This window comes from Tachypleus tridentatus, chromosome 4, assembly GCF_004210375.1.
Source record: "Tachypleus tridentatus isolate NWPU-2018 chromosome 4, ASM421037v1, whole genome shotgun sequence".
NCBI classification, from domain to species: Eukaryota; Metazoa; Arthropoda; class Merostomata; order Xiphosura; family Limulidae; genus Tachypleus; species Tachypleus tridentatus.
Window position 1 is genome coordinate 94,620,052 of NC_134828.1, and position 25,685 is coordinate 94,645,736.

General features: G+C 34.7%; 2 protein-coding genes across 3 annotated transcripts in view; both read right to left on the reverse strand.

Moving 5' to 3' along the window:
- LOC143249710 (arrestin domain-containing protein 4-like) overlaps positions 1-9,820 on the reverse strand; it is a 58,530-nt gene extending 48,710 nt beyond the window's left edge. Inside the window, exon 1 of one of the 2 annotated variants that reach the window (XM_076500023.1) lies at positions 9,214-9,820. In XM_076500023.1, coding sequence (XP_076356138.1) covers positions 9,214-9,334 — 121 coding nt within the window. In that variant the 5' untranslated portion in view covers positions 9,335-9,820. The remainder of the gene's footprint in view (positions 1-9,213) is intronic. The other variant, XM_076500022.1, reaches the window with a different exon arrangement.
- A 6,736-nt stretch (positions 9,821-16,556) lies between these two features.
- The window catches only part of LOC143249711 (ras-related protein Rap-1b-like), a 43,885-nt gene continuing 34,756 nt past the window's right edge, over positions 16,557-25,685 (reverse strand). Inside the window, exons 2-3 of the mRNA XM_076500025.1 lie at positions 20,296-20,469; positions 16,557-17,057 (exon numbers count right to left, since the gene is read on the reverse strand). Coding sequence (XP_076356140.1) covers positions 16,693-17,057; positions 20,296-20,469 — 539 coding nt within the window. The 3' untranslated portion in view covers positions 16,557-16,692. The remainder of the gene's footprint in view (positions 17,058-20,295; positions 20,470-25,685) is intronic.

Below are 25,685 nucleotides of genomic sequence, written 5' to 3' on the forward strand. Positions count from 1 at the left end.
AGAAATAAAACCACTGGTTATTTTGTTGACCATCAGGATTTACTGTCAAAGATCCAAGAAAGTTATGAGATAGACATTACGTGATTGGTCAATACTATTATTAGAAGTTATGTTCAAGAAGGTTATAGAAAAAAAAATTCTGTTAAACGTCAAAGTAAGAGGTGACCGGATAGTTTATGAAAGTACCCAAAAGTTCTGTATTAAGCTTTAGATATCAGTACTACATAATTTATTATTACAGTTAACGAATCCGATTGAACGTAATTTATTACTTACTCATATGCAGTCCACTCTAACTGGTCACTATTTTAGAACGATATACACATACATGTTGAACACGTCATCGGTCACGTGTCGCTGTGATTTCTTAAGCCGTATATAAGTGCTAATATATTATTATCTGTGAGGACAAGGAACTTTTCAACTTTCAAGGTGCCATAGTATTGAAAACTACCTGATAAAATGACTTTTAACAAGCCGTTTTGCTGAGTGGTTGTTCAATGATGTGAAATCAGAGTTAAAAATTTCAAAATATCTAGCCAGAGATAGAGGTCATAAACCCAAAATAAGTAACTGCAATCTAAACATATAAATAAATTAAATGTGCAAAGTTAGAGAAAATGTAAAGTAGACACTATGAGAGTTTGTTTACCATATATTTAAGGCTTATCTACCAGAACAGGCAACATAGTGAAAAATACACAGATACAGTGTAGCATTTTCTTCGTGTTGTAAATTAAATAACTTCACAAGTACAAAAGATATGTAACGGATTTAATATTATGCATTTATTTTAATATCTACGTTTGTGTGAGTTTAATGTATGTAACGTATATTTTAATTGTGTATAAGACAAGTCCAGCCTGTTCTCTAAATTCGTAGAAAACTCTCGAGGGTAAAAATCTACAACTTACATTTTATGAAAACACTAGCGTATCTTCGAATATTGTTGAACTTTAAAGTATCTCGCCTCAGAGTTTATAAAATTCTTCGTATCTGTGGTCGAGTTTACAAAAACGTGAAGAACTTTAGGATCAAGGAACATAGAATCGCGGCAGAAAAATTCACAGTAAATAAATCGGTATCAACAGAACTTTTCCTGGAAATATCTCATATTATAGACAGGAGAAACACCAAATTGATAAATCAGGTATAATTTAAAACTAAAGCTCATAGAAACTATTAAAATCGTAAAAAAACAAAATGGATCAGACCTAGCAATAATAAGGTGTTAAAAAGATGTTATATAACTCTTGTAATTTAATCCTAGCTAAATGTATAGAAATGAAAATAATTATGTGGCTGTACAAGTCCTAACCATGTCTTACCATTACTCCTGAAGATGGTGTTATTGTACAGTGAAACGTATTTAAAGTCCCTTTTAGGGCATGTCCCTCTATTAATAATTATTTATTGTGTAAGGATCTTTATGTTTTATTCCTTTCAACTGTATATATAGATGTTTTAGACAGGTATTTGTTTTAAAGATACACCAGGGATAGCTGTGTTAGTCGACTCTAATTCAGCAGTAGAAGACAGCTAGTCATCACCATCCACCGTCAACCTTTGGGCTACTCTTTTACCAACGGATAGTGGTATTGACATGTTCACGCTCCCACAGCTGAAATATCTTCTTTTTTTTGTGTGTGAAACATTGATTCGAACCTGTGTCCCTCAGAATAAGAGTCGAGCGCCATAACCACTTGGCCATATCGGGCCGTATTGTGAAATTTCCAAATGTTCTGTAAATTTGTAAAAGATTCTCGACCGTAAAAATCAACAATTCAGGGTGCGTGTGTGCAAACTACAAGTATTTTTGCCTCAGCTGAAATTTCTAGAAAATATCCTCTCGAGCTTATAAAAGATAACCAACCCAATGCGGCGAGAAAGTTGTATATCGTTCTAATCAGTAAACTACAAACATTAACACATCTTAACATGTTTGTTTTGAATTTTGCACAAAGCTACTCGAGGGCTATCTGTGCTAGCCGTCCCTAATTTAGCTGTGTAAGACTAACTAGTTGGTCAGCTAGTCATCACCACCCACCGCCAACTGTTGGGCTACTCTTTTACCAACGAATAGTGGGATTGACAGTCACATTATAACGCCCCCCCGCCTAAAAGGAAGAGCATGTTTGGTGCGACGATGATTCGAACCCGCGACCCTCAACTTACGTGTCGCACGCCTTAACACGCTTGGCCATGCCCACATCTTAACATAGTTCTCGATTTAAATTATTCAGCTATCTTCCCTCTTGTTTATCTTACCAAAATTAGAAATTACTACCGCAGATAGCCCGTGAGTAGTTTGGAGTGAAATGCAACATAACGAAAAAAAATTGTAAAATAACGTACAACAGTACTTTTTTATTATTTTCTTACATTTCTCAAGTGTAAGTGTATATTCCTTGTATTTTCTTATAAAAAGAAAATAAAAACCAAACTTTAAAAAAGAATTACGTAAAATATCAATACGTTTCACCACATTAACGTATGTACTGTGTTATTTCGATGTCTCTAGATTTTCAATGTAAAAAAATAACATTTAGTGGCACGTGAAAGTGAAATTAGAATTAATATGGCGTAATAGTCCCCGCTAGTACAGCGATAAGTCTACGGATTACCAACGCTAAAATCAGGGGTTCGATTTCCCTCGGTGAACTCGGCAAATAGCCTGATATGCCTTTGCTATATGAAAACACACACATGACGTAATAAAAACAGTATTGGACATGTGTTTAAATTATAATTCATAATGAGTGTATTTTAACAAATATATTTATAACTCGTTGAGGTTTTCTTACTCTAGTTTCTTACTAATGTGATTGGGGGCATAATTATTTATTATAAAATCTTATGCTAAAATGCCCGTCCAGAACAGCCATCACCATGACCTAATTAATACAGACGTTAAAATATAACAGTAGTTTCGTATACGCCTTAAAGGATTTCTTCCCACTCGTCTATCTAAACCTTTCCATTACACAAAAGGTGTATTAAAATAACCAATACCTACTTATAAGTATGTATTATGCTCTGTAAAATAAATTTCTCACATACTGAGGTAAAATTCTTTTTTTTTTTTTTTTACTTATATGAACAACGCATAGAAGTTTCAACTTGTTTCATTAGCTAAACGACATCCTATTTTTAGATACACCTTAGTAGCTATTGCATTAAGCGTTTAATTTAGTTTGTACTCACTAAATTAATGAGTTAAGGGACGTTAGAAAGTTTAAAACGTTTTTTTTCTTTTTACTTTTTAGAATTCGCATTAAAAGTTTAGCAAGCTGAAGTGGTATAGAAATAAAGTAACAAAGATTTGAAACACTTATTCTTATTAAAACCAAAAATTCGTAAAATACTTAACAGCTTTTTCCACTAATATCTCCAGAAATTATATAGATAACCAACTTACGCAAAAACAGTTTTAACTAGCCATGGAGAATTATGTTACATTTTGACACGTTTCATATATCCTAATGTTGTAAAACTACCGTGTGGCAGTTCTTTTTGAATATTGAGTAAATAAAAGTCAGATTCCAGTCCGTTTAACGATAACGAGGGCGAGTTGTTTATTCGCTCATAACACACAAGCTATACAGGTTACTTTCGTTATTAGGCCTAACTCAGAAACGAAAATAATTAGTCTTACTTACAAAAATCATTAATTTTGTCGAAAAATAAAATTAACAGCATTACACTAACTTACTTACTAAACAAATAACCGACTTTCTTCCTAACTCTGGTGTTTTATTCCAATTCTAACGAAAATTCTAGACGTCATTTCAAATCTAGACCCTCAGGAAATTTCTAACCATCACCCACCATTAGTATTGCGTCATACTAAAACTCACTCTAGTAAATATACAAAATATCAAAATAAAATATAAAAAAATTCAACTTAAAATAACAAACTTCTATAATTGGTAATAAAGACATTATTTACAAGTAAAACCATTACCACTCATATATAGACACAGGGACAGATACAAATGGGTGATGGGGGATGCATCCTCCCACTGACCATACCGAAATTGTGTAGGTTAATGGGAGATCAGAAATATAAAGTACTGATCATCTCAATTAGAATATTTTTTATTACGTAGGCCGCTGAGTGAGATTTCCCCAGGAACAAGGAGCTACTGTCTCACCATTACTAAACTGACCTCAGACCTAGTGACTTTATAATATTGGCTAGATCAACCCACTAACCCGTCACTTACTTCCTCTCAGAAATGTTTTGGAATAAATGAGAGTACATGGTCATATGTACTGCGGTGTTAAAGAGTACATGTTAATATGTTGTGTACGTGATTCGATACATTGCTATAGGCCTAAGTGCTGTATGTTTACTTGTAGCATGTTATTTCGGAATATATGGAAGTTCATATTCACATGCACTATTTTGTGTGATTCAGTATGGTGCTGTACGATTACTTGTACTCGATGAGTACTCGACTCATAATCTGAGAGTCGCGAGTTCAAATCCCGTTACACCAAATATGATCGTCCTTTCAGCCGCGGGGTCGTTATAATGTGATGGTCAAAATGCTAAATTAGGAACGGCTAGCAAAGATAGCCCTCGTGAAGCTTTACGTGAAATTCAAATAAACAAACCAAATCGTTTTGTAGGTTTTCTTTACCATGGCTTATGATCGAAAGAAGGATGACCACATGTCATTTATTGTCACTTGTTCTTTTTTCTATGGGAAATCTCTGCGGTTAATGCACTAGCAAATTCACTGTTGGCTTTATCCCTACAGATACCACGGGAATGGTCCAGACAGAAACTCCAGGCCTTCAGACAATTTGACTTTTCTTTAGTAAAATATTTGTTGACGCTAAGACATTAGCTGTTATCGTGTTAACATCATTCTATGGACAATAACAACAGATGAATTTCAGCCTGTAAATCTTTTCTCCTGGTTTCTCTTCTGTGATCCACGTTCCCTCTCTTATTGTCCTTTATTGCTTGAAGTCCAACTTCTTGTGGTGTAATTGTCATAAAGTACAAGAGAAGTTTCTGCTCCTAGACTGTGAAGCTATGTGAATCCAGGCAAACTTCACATGAAACTTGTTTCAGATATGCACTCTCCTTCAATTACCCACAGGTCACATATTGAAAAAAAGTTTCTCACAGTGAGGATGACTTACAACTTTCTTCTTGCTGACACTTGATGTCATCTTGTTCTTTGTATAACTCTATCTTTTTTTCATTTCTGGAGACAATTACTCAACAGTTTGAGCCGAGAAACTGTAGTTTTAAAGTAGTGTTAATCAACATGTAGCAGATATTCGCAGTAACAAATCTAATAATTTGTGGTTTGATTTATTTAAGTAATAAATTTATCTCAATTGAACTTTGCTTCTCAAGTCCAACTAGTTCCAGTTTTCAAATAGCTGATTAGGCTTTTATTGTTACTTTGATTTTATTAAGCTCGGGGACTTCTCTTTGGTTTATTATCACCTGCTAATTCCTCCTACTTTTGCCTTAAATAACTATGTTTCCCACATTTGGAAAAGTTCCCTTTTCCTGACATCATTTCTAATGAGTTCTTTTTCCTTACAGTCATCTGTTTGCAATTCATGGTAATTCGTCGTATAAAATTACAGTTGAAATACCTACTGTTGTTTATTTATTCCATTCTCTGTAAATAACTGTGTAATTAATCATTTCCGTTCTTTTAAACTACAATCAGAGGAAAATAATGTCTACACATGCTTTATTTGATGATCCTATAACTTTTGAGTTTGTCTTTACTTGTTTATCTACAGCTTCAATGGATTCAACTTACATTGTCAACTGAAAAGCTCGCCTTAAAGGTCTAATAACAATTATTTTCAGTTTAGCCTAATTCGCATATCTTCAGCTGTTATGGCATCTATAAAGTAATTATAGTCTATTAAATCCATCATTTCATGTGAAAATCTAGATAACTTAATTGTGCTTTTCAATATATTCAGTTAATATCTCATCTTTTCTCCATACTCTAGTCCTCGACTTCGTTTTGAAAACTTCCTTCTGTATTTCGTTCCAAATCTGTTTGATAAGACAACCACCAACGCTGAATAATTTTCATGGCTCTCAGCTGTTATGGCTGGACCTTAGAAACGGAAAACGAAAATAAAGCTTTTTTATTTACTGTTGCACACATTCACTTTATAAACTATTTCGAACTGAACTTGATATGCAAAATCTGTTGGTTTCTCAACATGGAGATGTTGTTTAACTAACCAGCTAAATTTTGGAATTTGATAAAGTAGTGATATGACAAAAATAGTTATGTAGTCACAGGTGGCACATCACTAGTGGTAACAGGTGTAAGTCAGTTGGGTTTTCCTGGTCCATAATGATGTCTGTGGTCAAAGATATCGGAAAAATACGCAGAGGGCTGTGACTGGTTTGACCTTTTCATTTACAAGTTTATTCTGTCGTCATTGATGTCCTTTCGTACCTCTGTGGTTTTCCTTTGTGACCTTTGTACACGCCTTTTCTGTACTTTACTGGTGTATCGTCATTACAGTCTTTCCACACTTCATAGATGTATTTCATATTATTTCAATTTTGCTGCTATAATTTTGCTACAAATCAGAGTTTTGCTCATTCTAAATCTCAATGCTCTTTTTCAACTCCTCTCTTAAAATTTCGTTTCTTTCTTCTTATCTTATTTTAAATTTTCCATTCCTTTCTCTTTATTTTTACTTTCTGTCTCTTTCTTCTTTAAATATTTTTTTCTTATTTATCTTTCCTTACCGTTCTATCGCTTCTGGTTGTTCTTCTCAACATTGTTTCATCATCTTTGGCAAATATTCGGCCTCATTTTGAGTACATATCGTAATCTAGAAGCCTCGTCTAAATTTTGTTTTATTTATAAAAAAAAAACATATTCCCACTTCTGACCTCAGTGTTATAATTGTGTCCTTAAGTTTTCGGTAAATGAGATACAATGTGTGTTTCCTTATAGCAAAGCCACCTCGGGCTATCTGCGGAGCCCACCGAGTGGAATCGAACCCTTAATTATACCGTTGTACATCCGTAGACTTACCGCTGTACTAGCGAGGGTTGTGTAGTATAACTTCAGATCCGATTAACGATATCCAAATTGATTGATTTATTCAACCATAACATTTATGCTACGTTCCTAAGTGTACCTATCTCATAAATAAAACTAAACATTCACTTACTTTCAGATTCTCTACTTTGTTGAAAAATACAGTCGAAATTTACAGCAATGAAATAAATCTCTAATTAACAAACTCACTGACAGACTAGATGCTGGTTTCTAACTAAATACAAGATTGCAAAACGGGCTACGTGTGCTGTGTCCACCGTGAGTATAGAAACCCGGTTACTAGCGTGTATTGTTTGTTTGTTTGTTTTTGGAATTTCGCGCTAAGCTACTCGAGAGCTATCTGCGCTAACCATCCCTAATTTGACAGTGTAAGACAAGAGGGAAGGCAGCTAGTCATCACCACCCACCGCCAACTCTTGGGCTACTCTTTTACCAACGAATAGTGGAATTGATCGTCCATAAAATAGTTCACAAGTTTACTGTTGTGACACGGAGGGAACATAGCTAAATAACTAACTCTGATTTTTTTTTACAATATTTGTTGTTTTTTTTCCTCAAAACTCTCTCACAGGAATTTCAGACATCACGAAATTTCTAGACGTCCCACATCATCATTACATCATACCAAAATTCCAAAATTAGAAACAGCCTTCAACACTAACTTCTTTTTCGACATGCTGATAGGGTGAACATGTTTGATGGGACGGCGATTTGAACCCGTGACCTTCAGATTACGAGTCGAATGCCTTAACCACCTGACCATGCCGGGCCGAAACCGTTTATAATATGTTAAATTAAATGTAATTAAAGGTAGACATAATCAAAAATTATTGTAAGTTGAGAAATAGTAACCGTCATTCGACAGTTCTACATTATTAAATATTATTCGTAATATATTTTTGTAAAAATCTTTATGTGGAACAAACTTTTCAGAAGACCTTATGAATGGCTACTATTCTTAATGGCCAGGCGTGTTAAGACGTTTGACTCGTAATCTGAGGGATGCGACTTTTATTTCCCCTCGCACCAAACATGTTTGTCCTTTCAGCCGTGAGGGCGTTATAATTTTCAGACAATTCCACTATTCGTTGGTAAAAGAGTAGCCCAAGAATTGGTAGTGGGTGGTGACGACTAGCTGGCTTCCCTCTAGTCTTAAACTGCTAAATTAGGGAAGTCTAGCGCAAATAGCCCTCGTGTAGCTTTGCGCGAAATTTAAAAAACAACAACAAATAACAATTGCAATCAAACGAGTCTTGCAGATATTAACCTATTACCAACAGCCAACTACAGGTGTCCAAAGCTACTCGCGTGTGTCTTTGTTGTGAGATAAGATGACTTTACTTATAGTCCATTAATGGAATTCATAATTTTTACTTTCGCTCCGAAGCCATCTCAGATGGTGGAATTAGTAATGAGGAAAATGAATCTTCCCATTGGAAACATGAGCTATTGGTGATACCTGATAATCAGTCTATACGAGCTCTTCTATCAGGCTGTTACAGATATAATTAAAAATTGATATCGTGGCAGTTAACTGATACAATTTATTATAAATAATAGAAATAATACATTTGTTATCATAATATACGTAATTATGATGACACATATTAACCATTATGAAGATATGTTGGAAATCTGGACACTAACTGTATCTTGGCGTGGATTAATGTGTCGAACCTTCTCAGTATGGTATTTATCACTATCACAGCGTATAGAAAAACCACACAAAGAGCACGTTTACCACTATGATAACATGAATAAAACCACCCGAGAACATATTTCCTACAATGATAGCATAAACAAAACCACTCCGAGAACATAAATAAGCCCACCCGGTAGACACATTTATTACTAATTAACACAAGTAAAACACACAGGGGACACATCTACTACTATAATAACATAAATAAAACTACCCGAAGGATACATTTAGCACTATCGTAGCATAATAAAACACTCGAGGAACACGTGATAAGTTAAAGTGGACCATCTTGAGAACATTTTTAAATGCTTTACGTGAACAAAATTATAATACGTACAAATATGCCACATATACATGATTGTGGAAAATCTTAAAGGCTTAATACCAAACATAAACGCGGATCTATGAAGTATTATTAAAGTTTCGCATGCTTACCTACCACAGGTGTGTCCACTTCCAGTTCTATCACCACTTTACCTGAAAGGAACGATCCTGGAAGATAGAGTAAACTTTCGTTGTCCAAAAGAATGAGAAACTCTCTTAGCTTTCTAGTCATTTTTTTTTTACGCAAAGAAAGAGTACGGAACCTTGTTTTACGAATACAAGTGTTTCTTTCTCACAGACCTCACTGTTGAATTAAATATATCATCAAAGGATTTTCAGCAAACTCCGTTGTTGTCAAATTTGTTTTTTCCAGTAACAATAACGGTGAGAAAATGCCCAATAAATATCAGTTATTTCTGTATTTTAATGTTCAGCATGACAGAAAAAAACCAACTTGTACGTGGTAATACTTCGCCAAACTGCAGAATATAATACTAATGTTCCACCACAATTACTGGTACCTGTCATCTGAATTCTACAGGTTAGGAGAAAACGCGTGGGTCTATCACCCAGATTACACACACTGTTGAGAAAGTTAAGGGAGAAAACTATTTTCTTTAGTGGTAGGTGTGAGGTGTACGCCTTTAGATAGACGCTCCAGTTGGCAAAGACGTCAGTGCCAGACCAAAAAGATCTTTTACCTTAAATGGGACTAACACTAGGTGGCTTGTAGTGGCGAAGTATGTGAGGGGAATAAACTTTCATTCCCCATTATAGGGAGCAGAGACCGGTATTCTGGTTTTCCTTGAAACATTACCTGTTCCATGTTTCCTAGGAGACTGTCTTTTATTGTTGATGACGTTCGTGCAGACACATCATTGTTTCACAACATAACACTATCACACGTTGCATAACTAAAACTGTAAAATGTAGAGATATAATTACTGTTTTGTGTAGTATGTTAGGCTAAGTGACGAATCATTAATATGGTTGAAATGTTTTATTTTAACGGGTGATTTATACGACTAACCAAATTTAGCTAAGAAACAAAATGTGTTTCGCCCACACTGACATCTACTTCTTTGTTCTATTTTAAGTTTTGAAATTATGTAAATGCTAAAATTTACCAAAGCAACTTGTTGCCCAATAATGATGTCATTCGGTGTATGATATTAAATATGAAACTTCAAATATTACATGATATCAAAATAAAATTATTTTCAGCAGAAATAGACTATCTCTGTATTTGGGGCGTGTTTACACACTTCATGAACATTTTGACATTTCTTAAAATAGAAATTTCTTTATTCCATTCCTAATTATTTCCACTAAAATACACAAAATATTTGTTTTGAATTTCGCGCAAAGTTACGCGAGGGCTATCTTCCCTAGCCGTCCCTAATTTTGCAGCGTAAGACTAGAGAGAAGGCAGCTAGGCATCACCACCCACCGCCAACTCTTGCGCTACTCTTTTACCAACGAATAGTGGAATTGACCGTCACATTATAACGCCCCCACAGCTGAAAGAACGAGCATGTTTGTGACATGAATTCGAACCTGCAAATCTCAGATTACGAGTCCAGTACCTTGACCACCTGACCATGCCGGACATAAAGAACAACACTTTACTTTGTACTCATATTATTTTCTCATCGCTATACAATTACTTAGTGTATGGTGTTAGATATAATGCTAGTCCTGTGGTAGAGATCCAATTAGTAAAATAGTGGGACACTAAAATATTATTTTTCGTATTTTAAACTGTGGATGTATTATAAGAATGACGGTGTGGATAGTGGGTAGTGAAGTGTTGCTGGCTGTCTGTCTTCTCTCTAGTCAAAAGTTCAAAATAAGGAACAGTGGTGGATTAGGCTTAGTAGCTTATCATTCATATAAGACACAGGTATAATTTAGTTCACTCCTTTATGAAAACATATCATGGCTAAGATTGAACACCACTAATTTTAGAATGCAACAGAAAGCAGGTAAAAAAAGAATATGAACTGTAACATATCGTTATTGACCTTAAATGCGTGTATTTGTAGTATTTTGTCGAGTATTTATATTATCTATATAAATAATACGCTTACGTTTGTCTGTCCGGAACTCTTCTCGCAAGCATCTCAATCAATCGCTACAAATCTTATATCGTTTGAAAGGCCGAGGAGTCTATATTGTTAAACTGCCTTTTTCAACTTAGAATGGTCTTACCAATTGTTCGTTTACTTGAACTTTCCAATGCAATGCGTTTGCTACATGATAGTACATTGCACATACCCCGTTGTTCTCACATTACAACAAGTTTGAATTTCAACTTTGATTTTTTAGCCTGCGTATAATTTCCTAAACAAATGAATATTACATTAAATATAATTTCCATAAACATTCTCGAGTAACTTAGATCTCAAATGAGAATGCGCAATTCGTTTAAAACCATATGCTCATCCTTTAGTGAACACGCATTCAGACGTTTCTGCATCAACAGCTAAGTTTGCTTTCATTACAACTTTACATTTACTTTACTTAGCAGCAATTTATCTTCGATTCCTTTCATAGGATACTACAAACACCTTGTAGTTATTTTTTCTTTATTACTGGTTTTGTTCTTGGTTTTTGTAAGTTTAAACTTGTAAAATCGTATTATACACTAGACGTTCCTGAATGCCTCGTACTGGTACATTATTATAAACTCATCACTATATTTTGTGGTTTATTTTACGTGCAATTTTATTAAATAAAGCTACCTGCTTCTAAATGATTTTGTTTGTCAGGCCGGGTAAAGTTTTTGTTTTGTTTTCACCTAGACCAGAATTTATCGATCAAACGCATAATACTTGCAAAAAAACTAATTCAAATGGCAAGTGTGAAAATAATAGAATAAGGAAATTTGAAGCGAAGGGCATAAAACATTTCGCAGATGTTCTGCGGGTCGCCACTAGTATTAACCTAATTACTTTGTATGACGACTTAACATTTCTTAAAGCAACGCCGGGCTTTTTGATAAGGAAAAGAAAAGTTCGTTTGATTAGTGGCCAAGCATAACGAGATGTCAAACTGCATACCATAAGGTCCAAGGTTCGAGTCATAATATACCACTAAAAACACCATATTTTCAGCTGCAGAAGAAACGTGACTGCAGGACTCAATCCTACTTAGGCAGTATTCTCCTTGAGTTGCTTTCAAACTTCCTAACTTCAAATCAGTTGTTTTAATTTATGGTTCACACTTGCCTGGTGTACTAACGAACATAGTTTGTCGAGAAGAGAACTAGATTTCGTTTTCACGGTTCATGTGCGTGTTTTATCAGTACTAACCGAGACCTTTCATGGTACTCATTACAGTTTTTCAAGCGAAACGAACTAAGTTCTTTTACCAAACGGACCAAGACCACCTCTTCTGATGGACTCAGGTCGGCTCTGTTCGTTTGCCAATCGAACTATGTTGCAAACATTGTTTCTCAAACGAACCGTACTGAATGCGATTTAAAACACAAAAAAGTCCCATCTCGAATAGGCCCTCATTGGTTTCCACTACTTTTGTCAACAGTTGTAAGTGAGGGTTGACCATTTAATCCACATGCTACATAAAGTGCAGTTCAGTTTGAAAACAGTAAAATGTAATTGACACGTACGCAAACATATGTGTGTGTGTGTGTTTGTTATATTATTATAGATAGATAAATATATTGAGGAAGGTATTTGTTTTTGGACGAAAAAAATGCTTCTTCATAAAACATGATATTGGGACATCATGGGATCTAATGGTCCATCTCGGTTGTTTCACACCTTTCATCGTGGTTAGATTTCAAACTGAGCACTTTGATGCTTCTGTTTGTTTATAATTAAGCATAAAACTACACCACGGGTATCGAAACCTAGTTTCTAGCGTCGTAAGTCCGTAGAGACCACTTTGATGCTGAAGTTGCCAAACGTAAAATGGTTGTGTGTATTAATGCAAGACGCATAATTTGTTTGAAGTCCCTAAAATTCTCGATTTTACAGATTTTACTGATTTGCTTGAGAAGAAAATTTAAATAAAATAAGAATCATCCACGTAACTAACTTGTTATCAAAAATTCTGATTGAACAATAATGTTCTAAGCCTAATGAGTCGTGCTCCCTGGACAGTGCCAGTTGACCAGTTGTTGGTCTGTCTCCATCCCTATCTGTTTATAAAACACAATGCTTGAAGTCCAACATAGTATCATTTTTTCTATATGAAGTTGACTGTTCAAATTTTTGTTTTTTTCAAATAAATTAAAACTGATACTGTGTTACATTTTATGTAACACTTAATAGAAACAATTAGTTTGATATATGATAGAAGAATATGAAAAAAACCCACTAATTTCCACCTTTCCCACAAATTGTTTGTTTGTGTTGAATTTCGCGCAACGCTGGAAAAGTCTTATATGCGTTAGACGTCCATAATTTAGCGCTGAAAGACTAGTTGGAAGGCAGTTAATTATCAAAACCAACCATGACCTCTTGACTGCTCTTTTACCAACGAATAGTGAGATTGATCGTTACATTATAACGCCTCCACGCAAAAAATTGTGCTTGAGAAATAACAACTTGGAAGCCATAGTTTGGAATTAACGTCACTATAATAACAGTAGCCGCTCCTGTCCAGTATTGCAAACTATATTAACAACATTGTATGAGATAAATACAAATATTGTTGATCATTAGCGTTAGGCATTTATACTTTTTAAATACTGCAATCTCTGTTGGCAATGGATATGACAGTCATAGAGTGGTTGAAATACTATTATAAACTTATCTTCTTCTTGAAAACTCCTGATGGATTGAATAACGGGTGTATTGTTTAAAAATCATGATATGAAAAAATACTAATGTTTTATGATTAGGTGTATCTGTAATTTCGTGAAAAGCTACTCAAAAAACTATCTGTGCTAGTTGTCTCTAATTTAACAATGATCGAGTAGAGAAACGGCAGTTACCTAACGATTAGTAGGATTGATTCTCAAAAACACATTTGCGACCCGTAGATTCCTAGTTGAGAGCTCTTAAGTGCCAGGCCTAATGTTTTATCATAAATAATCTGTCTATGGTAAAAAATGTCAGCGTCAGTCTACTAACTTTATTTGTGTCAGTAAACTGACTCTGTCAACAATGTTAAGTCCACTAACGAAAGATATCTTATTAACATGACTGGGGGTCATGCTGTTAACTGACGTTAAAAATAACCTGACCGAGACAGTTTTATGAAGTCAATTCATTCAAGACGTGTCAATAACATGTCAATGCGAACAGCGCTATTCTATTGGGCCTGGCATGGCCAAGCGCGTAAGGCGTGCGACTCGTAATCCAAGGGTCGCGGGTTCGCGCCCGCGTCGCGCTAAACATGCTCGCCCTCCCAGCCGTGGGGGCGTATAATGTGACGGTCAATCTCACTATTCGTTGGTAAAAGAGTAGCCCAAGAGTTGGCGGTGGGTGGTGATGACTAGCTGCCTTCCCTCTAGTCTTACACTGCTAAATTAGGGACGACTAGCACAAATAGCCCTCGAGTAGCTTTGTGCGAAATTCCAAAACAAACAAGCAAAGCTATTCTATTAACTCAAGTCGTGTCAATAATGTCATTCTGAGGACAATACTAATGATCGTTTTCGAATTCTAAGTTGTGTCAATAACGTATGAGATCATTGCTACGTTACTAACTCAACACCGATATCCTGTCTGTGAAAACGATGGTGTCGCTCGTTTACTAATTCAGGTTGTGCTAGTTTCCGACTAAGAGAAAAAACCCTAGCGTTGGTTTACTGAAACAAAAGTGTGTCACTACCAGTGCAGGCGTTCTTTTAGCAGTTCAAGTTATAGTGATAATATTAGGCCTAATAACTTAAGCACTAGGAAAACAAAGATCGTTTCGGAAGGCTTTTCAATAATGACAATTAAATACTTATGACGTAATAAAATAACACCTTTTCTTCTAATTTACTTCATATTTGAAATACTAGTGTTTCTCGCTACTATATTCATAACTAGTTGGAGTATCCATTTGCTGGACAGGTCAAATAAAAACTCGTTTATAACAAGTAATGTAAAAACTGTGCTTCTATATTTTTTTATTAACACAATATACATTAAAAGTGCAATAAAAGTGCGTGAAGATACTAAGAGTGAAGAGAAAGGCAAACTGTTTTCAAGAATTCTATCAGTGTGAAATTATACGGGGTACAATCCCCCATGACCTCTTTCATGTCATCTTGTATCTCTGTGTCTAGTTTGGTGCTGATTGCTCAAGGCATGTAGAAACGTATATGAAACAGATGTTAGCTGATAGATATACGACCATGTATTTTATTTCCGCACACGCGCTTTGCTTTATATAGTAGATTTAATATTATTCACAGCGCCTTCAGATTTTCCTTACTAATTGACGTAAACTGTCGGCAATTCCTGTTCTACAATAGTTCGTTTATTTGTTTCGGATATTCATATAACGCTGCGTAAAAATCTCTCTGTGCCAGCTGTTCTAATTTTGAACTGATTCACTAAAGGTATGATACCTATTCAACATTACCTACGCACAAATCTTTGTCTACTCTAATCTTACAACACGTTTTTATTATTTTTGTAACCCAACGGGACAGAAACCATTAATACTTTAGTTCACTGACCACTAACAACTAATCTACGTTCAAACCACAGCATTGCCATAAGCCGATACTTGAGCTTATAGATCATTGTACAACTCGTAGCTTCGTTTTAAGATAATAACGAAATCTTACAGGAATTCAACTGTTAACTCAAAACATATTTAACGTGTGGCTAATTCTTAATTTCAACGTCTATTTCTCGCCCTATTAATCATCCGTGTTAGATGATGACAGGCATAGCGTTGGAATTATCGACAACACTATGAGTTCAGCAGTTTTATCTGCGTCTCACATACACTCAAGTTGAAAAGTTTTAAAAATGACTCGTATTTCACATAACTACGGGAAAATGACTAGATAAATTCTTATCCAACGTTTCATTAAATTAACACTAGCACATTTTTACCTGATGAACCCAAATAATCCGTTTTAATTCATACTATATTAAGGGAAACTGAAAAGCATTATTTCAGTAAAACTTAGAAGACGATTTGATATATTATAAATATGAATTTTAATTATAGTATTAAAAAGAATAATGTAACAGGCGTTTTTTAGAGTACACGTGTTTGGTTCATTAATTTATTTATTAATTAAAGATGATGCAAAAGTAAATTTGAGTAACATTTATTCGAAGACGTTTAGCCCCCCACGCTGGTACAGTGGGAAGTCCACAGATTTCCAACGCTAAAATCAGACGTTTGATTCCCCGCGGTGTGCTGAGTGCTGAGTAGATTATCTCGATATGGCTTTGTTATAAGTAAAACACAAACACTCCAAGACATTTAATAAACATTTAATTTTTACAAAACGCACTAGGTACTCTTATTCATCACATACATAAGCGTAATTTTAAATATATTTCATTTATCTTTATTTCTTATATGAAACAGTCATCTAATTTTTTAAATACTAGTTATTTTGATTACATGTTCTTTTCCTTAAATTTCTCAATTTTATTCTAAGTTTTACAACAATACACATTTTTGAGTTTGCCGTTTGGGGTCGTCATCCGTTGTAATTCTCGAGCCACTGGACTTTCTTCTGATGCTGAGCCCAGGCAGAGAACCCAGTGAACTAAGACGCCGACTCAGCCGTCTCGAGTATCGACGTTCTGACGGGTCAGGGTTCGGAGGTTGTTCTTTGGCTTTGGCCTGCAATAATAGTTCTTGGAAAAGGTCTCCAACATTCAGATTATATTTAGCGCTAGTTTCGATGTACTGGCAATTATTCATCACCTCCTTTGCCATCTGCTGCGCTTTCTCTTTCTGCACCTTCCGCTCAGTAGTCAGGTCTGACTTGTTTCCGACTAAGATAGCAGGAAAATCAGGACCTGCATAGTAATCGAGAATAAGTACGATAAATTCATTAGTTTTTGTAGCAATGTAACAATGTCAGTAACTTGTATATTTCATCTATTTCGTTAAGTCATTGATAATTACATTTGTAAAACACAGAACAAAATAAAACGTCTTTTATAAAGGGTATTTTACAACAAGAAGCAACGTATAAATGGTAAAAAGTAAGCACATTTAATGTGCTCTGTGTAAATGTATAAATAATAAATATTACAAAGATAGTAGCTTAGACACAATTATGCTCGTAATTGAAATGCATCACTAAACAGGGTATGCTTAGGCTGGACTATTCAAAATAACTCAACCAGTTAGTGTGCACATGGTGGCATACAGAAACGCTACACTCAATCTTAAAATACTCATAGCATTTGAATTCGTAGAAAATTAAAGGCTGATCTCTGTAAACAGTGGCTTGTGCTTAGTGAACTGATCGTAACGTAAAATATATTTTCAACCGTTATGAATTTTTTGCAGTATTTCGACTTTCTTTCACACTAATAATTCAAAAACTCGTTGAAACGTTTATCTTTAGGTTTAGTGTCAACTTTTCTCACTTCAAGTTAACAGCTACTAATTCTGGATAAATATTAATGATAATTTATAGTTAAAACATCGTTAATTTAAAATCCTTTCTACATTGCCTTGAAATAGTTGTCAATATTACTTGCTGTTATTTCTTACTTAAGAGAAAGAAACTGTAAAATTTAGTTGGCCTTAAATTAAGCTACGATTTTTCCAATGTAGTTTTCTTTTTTTGTAATTAACAATATCCAACATTTCACAGATACGCCTAATTTCCCGCTCATAACTCATCTCTTTTTGAAGCAAGCGTATCTAACAGCGGAATATGCTGAACAAATGGTTATTGTAACTTTGCCTCCACACAGGCCCGGCATGGCCTAGCGCGTAAGGCGTGCGACTCGTAATCCGGGGTTCGCGCCCGCATCGCGCTAAACATCTCGCCCTCCCAGCCATGAGGGCGTTATAATGTGACGGTCAATCCACTATTCGTTGGCAAAGAGTAGCCCAAGCAATGACTAGCAGCCTTCCCTCTAACACTGCTAAATTAGAGACGGCTAGCACAGATAGCCCTCGAGTAGCTTAGTGCGAAATTCCAAAACAAACAAAAATGCCTCCACACAAGCGATTTGTGCGTAAAATCTCCAAATAAACAACGATATATATCCTTGCTGAATATTCTATTACCCTTCAACAAAAATCCACCAAAACTTTAATTGTACGTTATCTGTAAATTCACCTCAAAACAAATTACTTACCGAAACATGACAATTTTACTTCTTTTAAAAGTTTATAAAATTACATTTTAACACCAGATACCAAACTAAATGTTTTTTTTTTCCTGAATTCACTGCTACCCACTACGTGCACCTGTGACTAATAAATCGCTTTAAAAGTTTTGATAAAAAGTTCCTGGAATTCGAAAACGATTTTCTTAAGTTACAAGAGGGAAAACAATCCATCATATAATTTAAACCAGTTTTTTATATCTTTGAATTTCTATAGTATTTACTGTTCACAGACACTAGAGTAACACAGTTTCTAACAATAGACTCTCACTACTTATAATCGGATTTTCCAGGCATTACCGCTCTTAGCTTGAACTTACAGATTACATATCACAAGAGCTCGCAAAGGATTACGGTCAGCTATTTCCAGCGTTAATTGAACTTAGTTCAAGTATACGTAAGCATCTGATCCTATTATAACATGCAGTTAGTCTGTTTCATGTAAACAAAACAGAATTTTTAAGAGCTTGTAAGAATCAATCCTAGATAACTTTGAAAACCTTTCTTAATTTAAAACCTATATCTGTTGAATATAAATTAAAGCACCAGTGAACCTGTGTTTACTGATAGATAATTATTAAAGTGTCATGTAATTACTTGCTTTCTTGCTAAGTACAAAAGTTTGTTCGACGCCCACCATGGGTATCAAAATTCCGTTTCCAACCTTATAACTTACCATTGAACCACTAGGGGAAAATTATTGTTTGTTTGTTTTTTTGGAATTTTGCGCAAAGCTACACAAGGGCTATCTGCGCTAGCCGTCTTTAATTTAGCAGTGTAAGACAAGAGGGAAGGCAGCTAGTCATCACCACCCACCGCCAACTCTATTCTTTTACCAACGAATAGTGGGATTGACTGTCACATTATAACGCACCCGCGGCTGAAAGGACGAGCATGTTTGGTGCGACGGGGATTTGAACCCGCCACCCTCAGATTACGAGTCGAACTCCTTAACCCACCTGGTCATGCCGGGCCAGGCAAATTTCTTAAAAAAAACAACCTTTCTTCTCCAAAATATTACGAATTAATTCAACTCTGAGATAACGAGATGGCTTGATATTATAATATCTAATTATCTGCTGAGGGCACAAAGATTAATTCTTATGTGCGAATGTTAAGTATATACCTTCGACTACCGATGTGTGTATATTTATAATCGAATTTCAATTTTCTTTGTATTTGTACGTTTTTAATAATTAATCATATTTTAAGAAATAAAGTTTGCTCAAAAAATGTACTTATGCATAATGATACAAAAATTCAAATTACACCCTAAATATAAAAAAAAATAACCGTTTTTTTAACCTCATGACTTTTATATCCATTTTTCTTTTTCTACGACACTCTTTATGTATCGTATCACAGCCTAAACTTTTAGGAACCCCATATAGTATCACAGCCTAAACTTTTAGGAACCCCATTTGCCTTTGCTTCCCGCTAGTACAGCGGTATGTCTCCGGATTTACAACGCTGAAATCAGGGGTTCGATTACCCTCGGTGGGCTGAGCAGATAGCTCTTTGTGGCTTTGCTATACGAAAAACACACACAAACACACACCATTTGCCTTTGGTCTCCTTGGTAGCAATCTATCTGCTCTTCGCCCTTCAGTGGCTGAGCGGTATGTCTGCGGACTTACAACGCTAAAATCCTGGTTTCGATACCCGTGGTGAGCAGAGCACAGATAGCCCATTGTGTAACTTTGTGCTTAATTCAAAACAACAACAACAACAATCTGCCCTTCTGTTAATTCACCACTGACCTGTTTTGTTGAATATACACTTTGAACAAACAGCGTAATGGTTGCAATAAAAATTATTAATATGTTGTACTTACGGTTCTTTCGATACAGTGAACTTTCTTCTTCTGTTCAGAGTTTTGCAAAGTTTAATATATGTAATGGCTTACCTCGGAGTTTCGAGATAAGTTCCCATAGATGTAATGTTTCATGAAACGATTGGAGGTCATCAATGCTGAAGACAAGCACAAACCCTCGACCCGACCGAATACTGAGTTCTCTCATGGCTGGGAAATGGTGAGACCCTGAAGTATCGAGTATCTCTACTGTGTGAAAAATTCCGTCTGTAGGAAAAACACATATAATTTGTGATGGAATCCTAAAATATTAACTATTTTTTACTGTCAGAAGATTTTATTGTAGAAAAGCACAAGTTATTAGTAACTGGATCCTGAAATTTCAAATATCTTTACTGTTAGGTGTTAATCATAAAGCTACAAAATAAAATATTTGTGTTCTACACCCGCGAGTAACGAACCCCGATGTTAACCCTGATACAAATTATTGTTTCCGGTTTTACCAGATGCGTATAATGGATGACTTCTACCGGTTTATTACTTTCAATAGACACCTTTCATTTTGGTTAATGTTCTTTGGATTCAGATCTGGAGGAAATGCGAGTATTATGGGTTTTTTTTTTCCTAACGCCATTTCTCTTCTTTGTTGTTTTCTTTTTTTTGTCATGGAATGTATAAGAGTGTAGCAAATCGTGTTTTCTGGTAAAATGGTCACGTAGTGACATTCTATTAGACGATCTGCTTTTGATAGTTTGTTTGTGTTCCACTCCTGTGAGTTGGATCATTTTCTACGTGTGTAACCATTGATGTCAAAGTCGTACGTGTGCATAAGCATCGTACTGGGTGACGTAGTTTTTGTAACTGTTGTTTAGAATGAATCATATTATACAACTATATATGTAAAAACGGCTGGTATGAACTTGACGATGACCGAAGAATGTCGAAACGTTGTTTGCTCCTCTACATAAAACATAAAAAATCTCAACCCATACCAGCCGTTTTACACATATATTTTTCTGGACATCACGGATTATATTCTACAACTCTTCTTTCATTGTTGGACCTGGTATGGCCTAGCGCGTTAAGGCGTGCGCTTCGTAATCTGAGGGTCGCGGGTTCGCATCCCCGTCGCGCCAAACATGCTCGCCCTCCCAGCCGTGGGGGCGTTATAATGTGACGATCAATCCCACTATTCGTTGGTAAAAGAGCAGCCCAAGAGTTGGCGGTGGGTGGTGATGACTAGCTGCCTTCCCTCTAGTCTTACACTGCTAAATTAGGGACGGCTAGCACAGATAGCCCTCGAGTAGCTTTGTGCGAAATTCCAAAAAAAAACAAAATCTTTCATTGTCTACTATTTCAGTAGTTGGGGGTAGTTTGTTTTTAATAATGTGCTTTAACTTTGGATCCGAAAAAAAACAACAAGGCGCACATGATGAAACGTTTTCAGAAGTACAAAAGCATAAGTCTTCTTAATTACATCTCTTTATTTTCATGGATAAAGATATAAAGTTAAATCGTTTCGGGATACAGTTTTACGAAATGGTTTTAAGGCTAAATTAATACATTGCATTTCATTTTATTATAAGATTTATTTGATCTATAATGTTTTGTACTTTTTCTTTTTGGTATCAGGATGATGATGAATTGACTGTGCGTGAAACTCAGAGATATCAGTTTCATGCGTTGTTTGAGTAGTTACCGTATAATGAATGTTATTTTGCTTTTTAACATTTTTTCGGCCCGGTATGGCCAGATGGATTAAGGCGTTCGACTCATAATCTGAGGGTCGCAGTTTCGAATCCTCGTCAAACCAAACACGCTCGCCCTTTCAGCTGTGAGGCGTTATAAAGTTACGGTCAATCCCACTATTCGTTGGTAAAAGAGTAGCCCAAGAGTTGGCGGTGGGTGGTGATGACTAGCTGCCTTCCCTCTAGTCTTACACTGCTAACTTAGGGATGTCTAGCGCAGATAGCCCTCGTGTAGCTTTACGCGAAATTCCAAAACAAATAAACAAATTTTTTTTATCTATAGTGAATATGTGTATTAAATTCTCCTTTGAACAATTTCTGCACTGTCATTATCCTACGTTTCATATATGTAATTTTTATTGCCACAAGTTGCAGTAAATTTTTACGTTTACGTTGTTGTATTGGTTTCTTTTGTATTTGTGTACAATTTATTAGTTCCTTTCAGAAGCGCCCCCTAGTGGCACAGCAGTATGTCTGCGGACTCGAACCGACAGAAACCGGGTTTCGATACCCGTAGTGGATAGAGCACAGACAGCCCATTGTGTACTTATGTGCTTAATTACAAACGAACAAATCCTTTCAATATTTTATGCTGCAGAGAATGTATTCTGCTATTCGTATATTATTATTATATATATATATATATACCTCTTCTATGAGAAAGAAGACACCTAAAGAAAAAACAATCCCACTGGTATTGAGTAACAGTTTTAGTCAACTTCAAATATAAAATATAGAGTGTGAATGGAACGTTATGAACGCTCCTGATCGGAGAATATTAGCTTCCTGATTGGATAGCTCTTCTGAATGTTACTGTCGTATAAGTAAACTACTAAATATAAAGTTATCATTTTTTTGTATGCATACGTGGTTTCACATAACACGTGGCTGAGAATGCTGTTAAACTAGCTTTCTTCCAGCTTCCTTTGGATATTTGTTATTGTCAAGTACATAAATACGCCTTCTGCTCAAGAAGAAAGGTTGTTGCTCCAATATTGCATTTCCTGCAAGGATATCGATAACAATGCTTTTCAGTAGCCGCTCAGATGATATTTAAAGGTTACAACGTAACGTTTCTTGCAATTAAAATTATCAGTCAAAAGTATAACGGTAGTCGCTCTGGGCTGATTCGAAGTTTCTTAAGAACCAAATAATGTTGGATTTAGACAGTCTTGCAAAGGATCTTAAAGGAGAAGTTTCAAAAAAATATATAATCTAGTAAAAGTCCATAAATCTATAGAATCAGGTACACACACTATGTTTTTTTTTTATATTTGTAATATTAAATACTATGTATTTTGTATTCCACTTCTTTCCAGTCTCGTTGTTCCATTCAACATTACGATTCATTTTTTCATAGTCATATCTTTACCGAATCTCCAGTTATCAAGTGGACCTTTACTATTGCTCGAAAATTAATTCAATTTTAACTAGATTTACCATTATAGCTAAGTACTTTTAACTAAAATTATAACAATAAATAATTATTGTTTAATAATTCTCACGCCAATTCCATCGGGTTTATTGCCTGTGATCTATGTTTTTCAGAAATGACGATCGATCAGAACTATTTAATAGTGATAACCTTATGTCTATACGTAAATTTCTGTACGGGGAAGAACCATTTTACTTATTAGACTAGATAATCTAGTAATGCACAGTATAGGCTTGCAAAGTGTCCTAATGCGTAGTGTTTGTCTGTGGAGTGGTAACATACAATGTATTTCTGTTTCGCCTTATCACTAGTATGTATCTAATACTTATAACTTGGTTAACAGTCCTACAATGCTTTTCTATCAAATCGAAAAAGGCAAAGATGAAATGATTGTAAAGTGTGGTAATTGTGTCATTTAATGTTTTTTGATAGTTTCTGCTGACTTACTGCTTTAGTTAAGCGATTCTAAATACAAACTACATTTACTATACACATGCAGCAAAGATTGATTCGATACATATCTAGATACGTGTCTAGCTACTAAGGTCTTACCAAAGATTTGTTGCAAAGTTTAACAGTCTTGTCTCTAATTTAATACTTATATTACTGACATTGTCTTATTAAGCATTTCACATTTTACATTTCGCGTTTTCAAATTCTCAGGTTTGATCAACTAAATGGGAGCTAACAAGAAAAGTAAAATAAAAAAATTAATATATGTCTATTTTGTTATTGTTAATTTGTTAGGCTACTTTGCATGTTATGTTTTAGATTGAAAACTGAAAACAAGATATAGTAATCAAAATTCATCTCCCCTATTGAATCACTTGCAATTCGTAGATTGTTTCTGAATTCCACGTTTTTCATTATACCTTAACACAAGGCAGAAGAATTCTTAAAGTACCTAACATGTTCTTAGAGAACCAAAAATTCTAACAGTTACAGAAAAGTCTCAGTTTTTCATACGTTATTATTCTGTGTTCTTTCGTGTATTATTTAGTTGAAGAAACAATTACTTTGTGGACTAGTAGCATTGATATAAACTATTAGGGCTAACACGAAGGACAGCTCACGACAAAAGTAATAGATGACACAGGCAAGTGCTAGATTTCTTATTTTTTTATCTAGTCTTTATTTATTATTATGAAAGTAACCAAAATTTAAAAAGTAGAACCATTTAAGCGAGATGAAATTAAATTAGGTAAGATAAATAAAAAAATGATAATAATAATATAATTATTTTACGAGGTACTGCTCGCTGGGACTAACAGTTCGAGAGAAGCACGAGTGTTATGTAATTTGATTGGTGTAATATTCTCTTCCTGTTACCGTTTAGAAGGAAATTAAAAAACAAAACATCCTTCAAAGAACAACAAAACAATAGATTAAAAAAACAGATGTATAGTGTTAAGATTACTTAGTTAGTGTAAGCAAATATAGTTTCCAGCTACACCTTGAATTTATATTCTTCAATCAAAAAATTATAATTTTGATTTATTTTGTATTTTTATGTTGGTTACGAGGCTGGTCAAAATGACCGACTTCACATAAAATTATTGTAACTAATATAGCAAATAAAATATGAAGATTTATTGAAAACAAAATCAATTTGTTAATTTTTAGATGGAGAAAAATATTTTTTAATTTTAACATGAAAATTACTTTACACTTGGAGCAGCATTTACTTAGACTCTATATATTAGAACATTAGTTTGCAGCAAAAATACTTTAATAGAAATTCTGATTTTTATTTTTGTACAATAGACTTAGAATGTTTACTGAAAGCTTGATAAATTTTGTGAGGATACATAAATTGTGTCGTATCAAACGATGTATCCATGCCATCGTAATAAGGATTCACGATTCAATACTCGTATCGTATCGCCGAATAAATGATTGTTTGTCGAAGGTTTTAAATGTAAACAGCCTTAAAAAAAAAGACACCAGCACAAGTAATGTGTGGGGAAAACCTAATTTAAAACCAAGCTGACAGTTCCAATGTGCTTGACAAAAGCTACTTGGTGATTCTGTTGCTTAAAATATATCAACTAAACATTGTTGCTTATTTCGTTGTTTAATTAACGAAAAACTAGCTGGTAATTGCATTGTTTAAAATGTATGCTAGCAAAAAACTTTGTTGCTTATTCAATTGTTTAAAATTTACTAAGACTAAGCCTTGGTAGTGATTCTAATATATTTAAATATACTAAATATACTATCACAAGAAAATGTTCTTTTCGAATTGAAAATTCCAATTTAAAAAACAATATTGGTAATTACATTGTATAAAATACGATAAT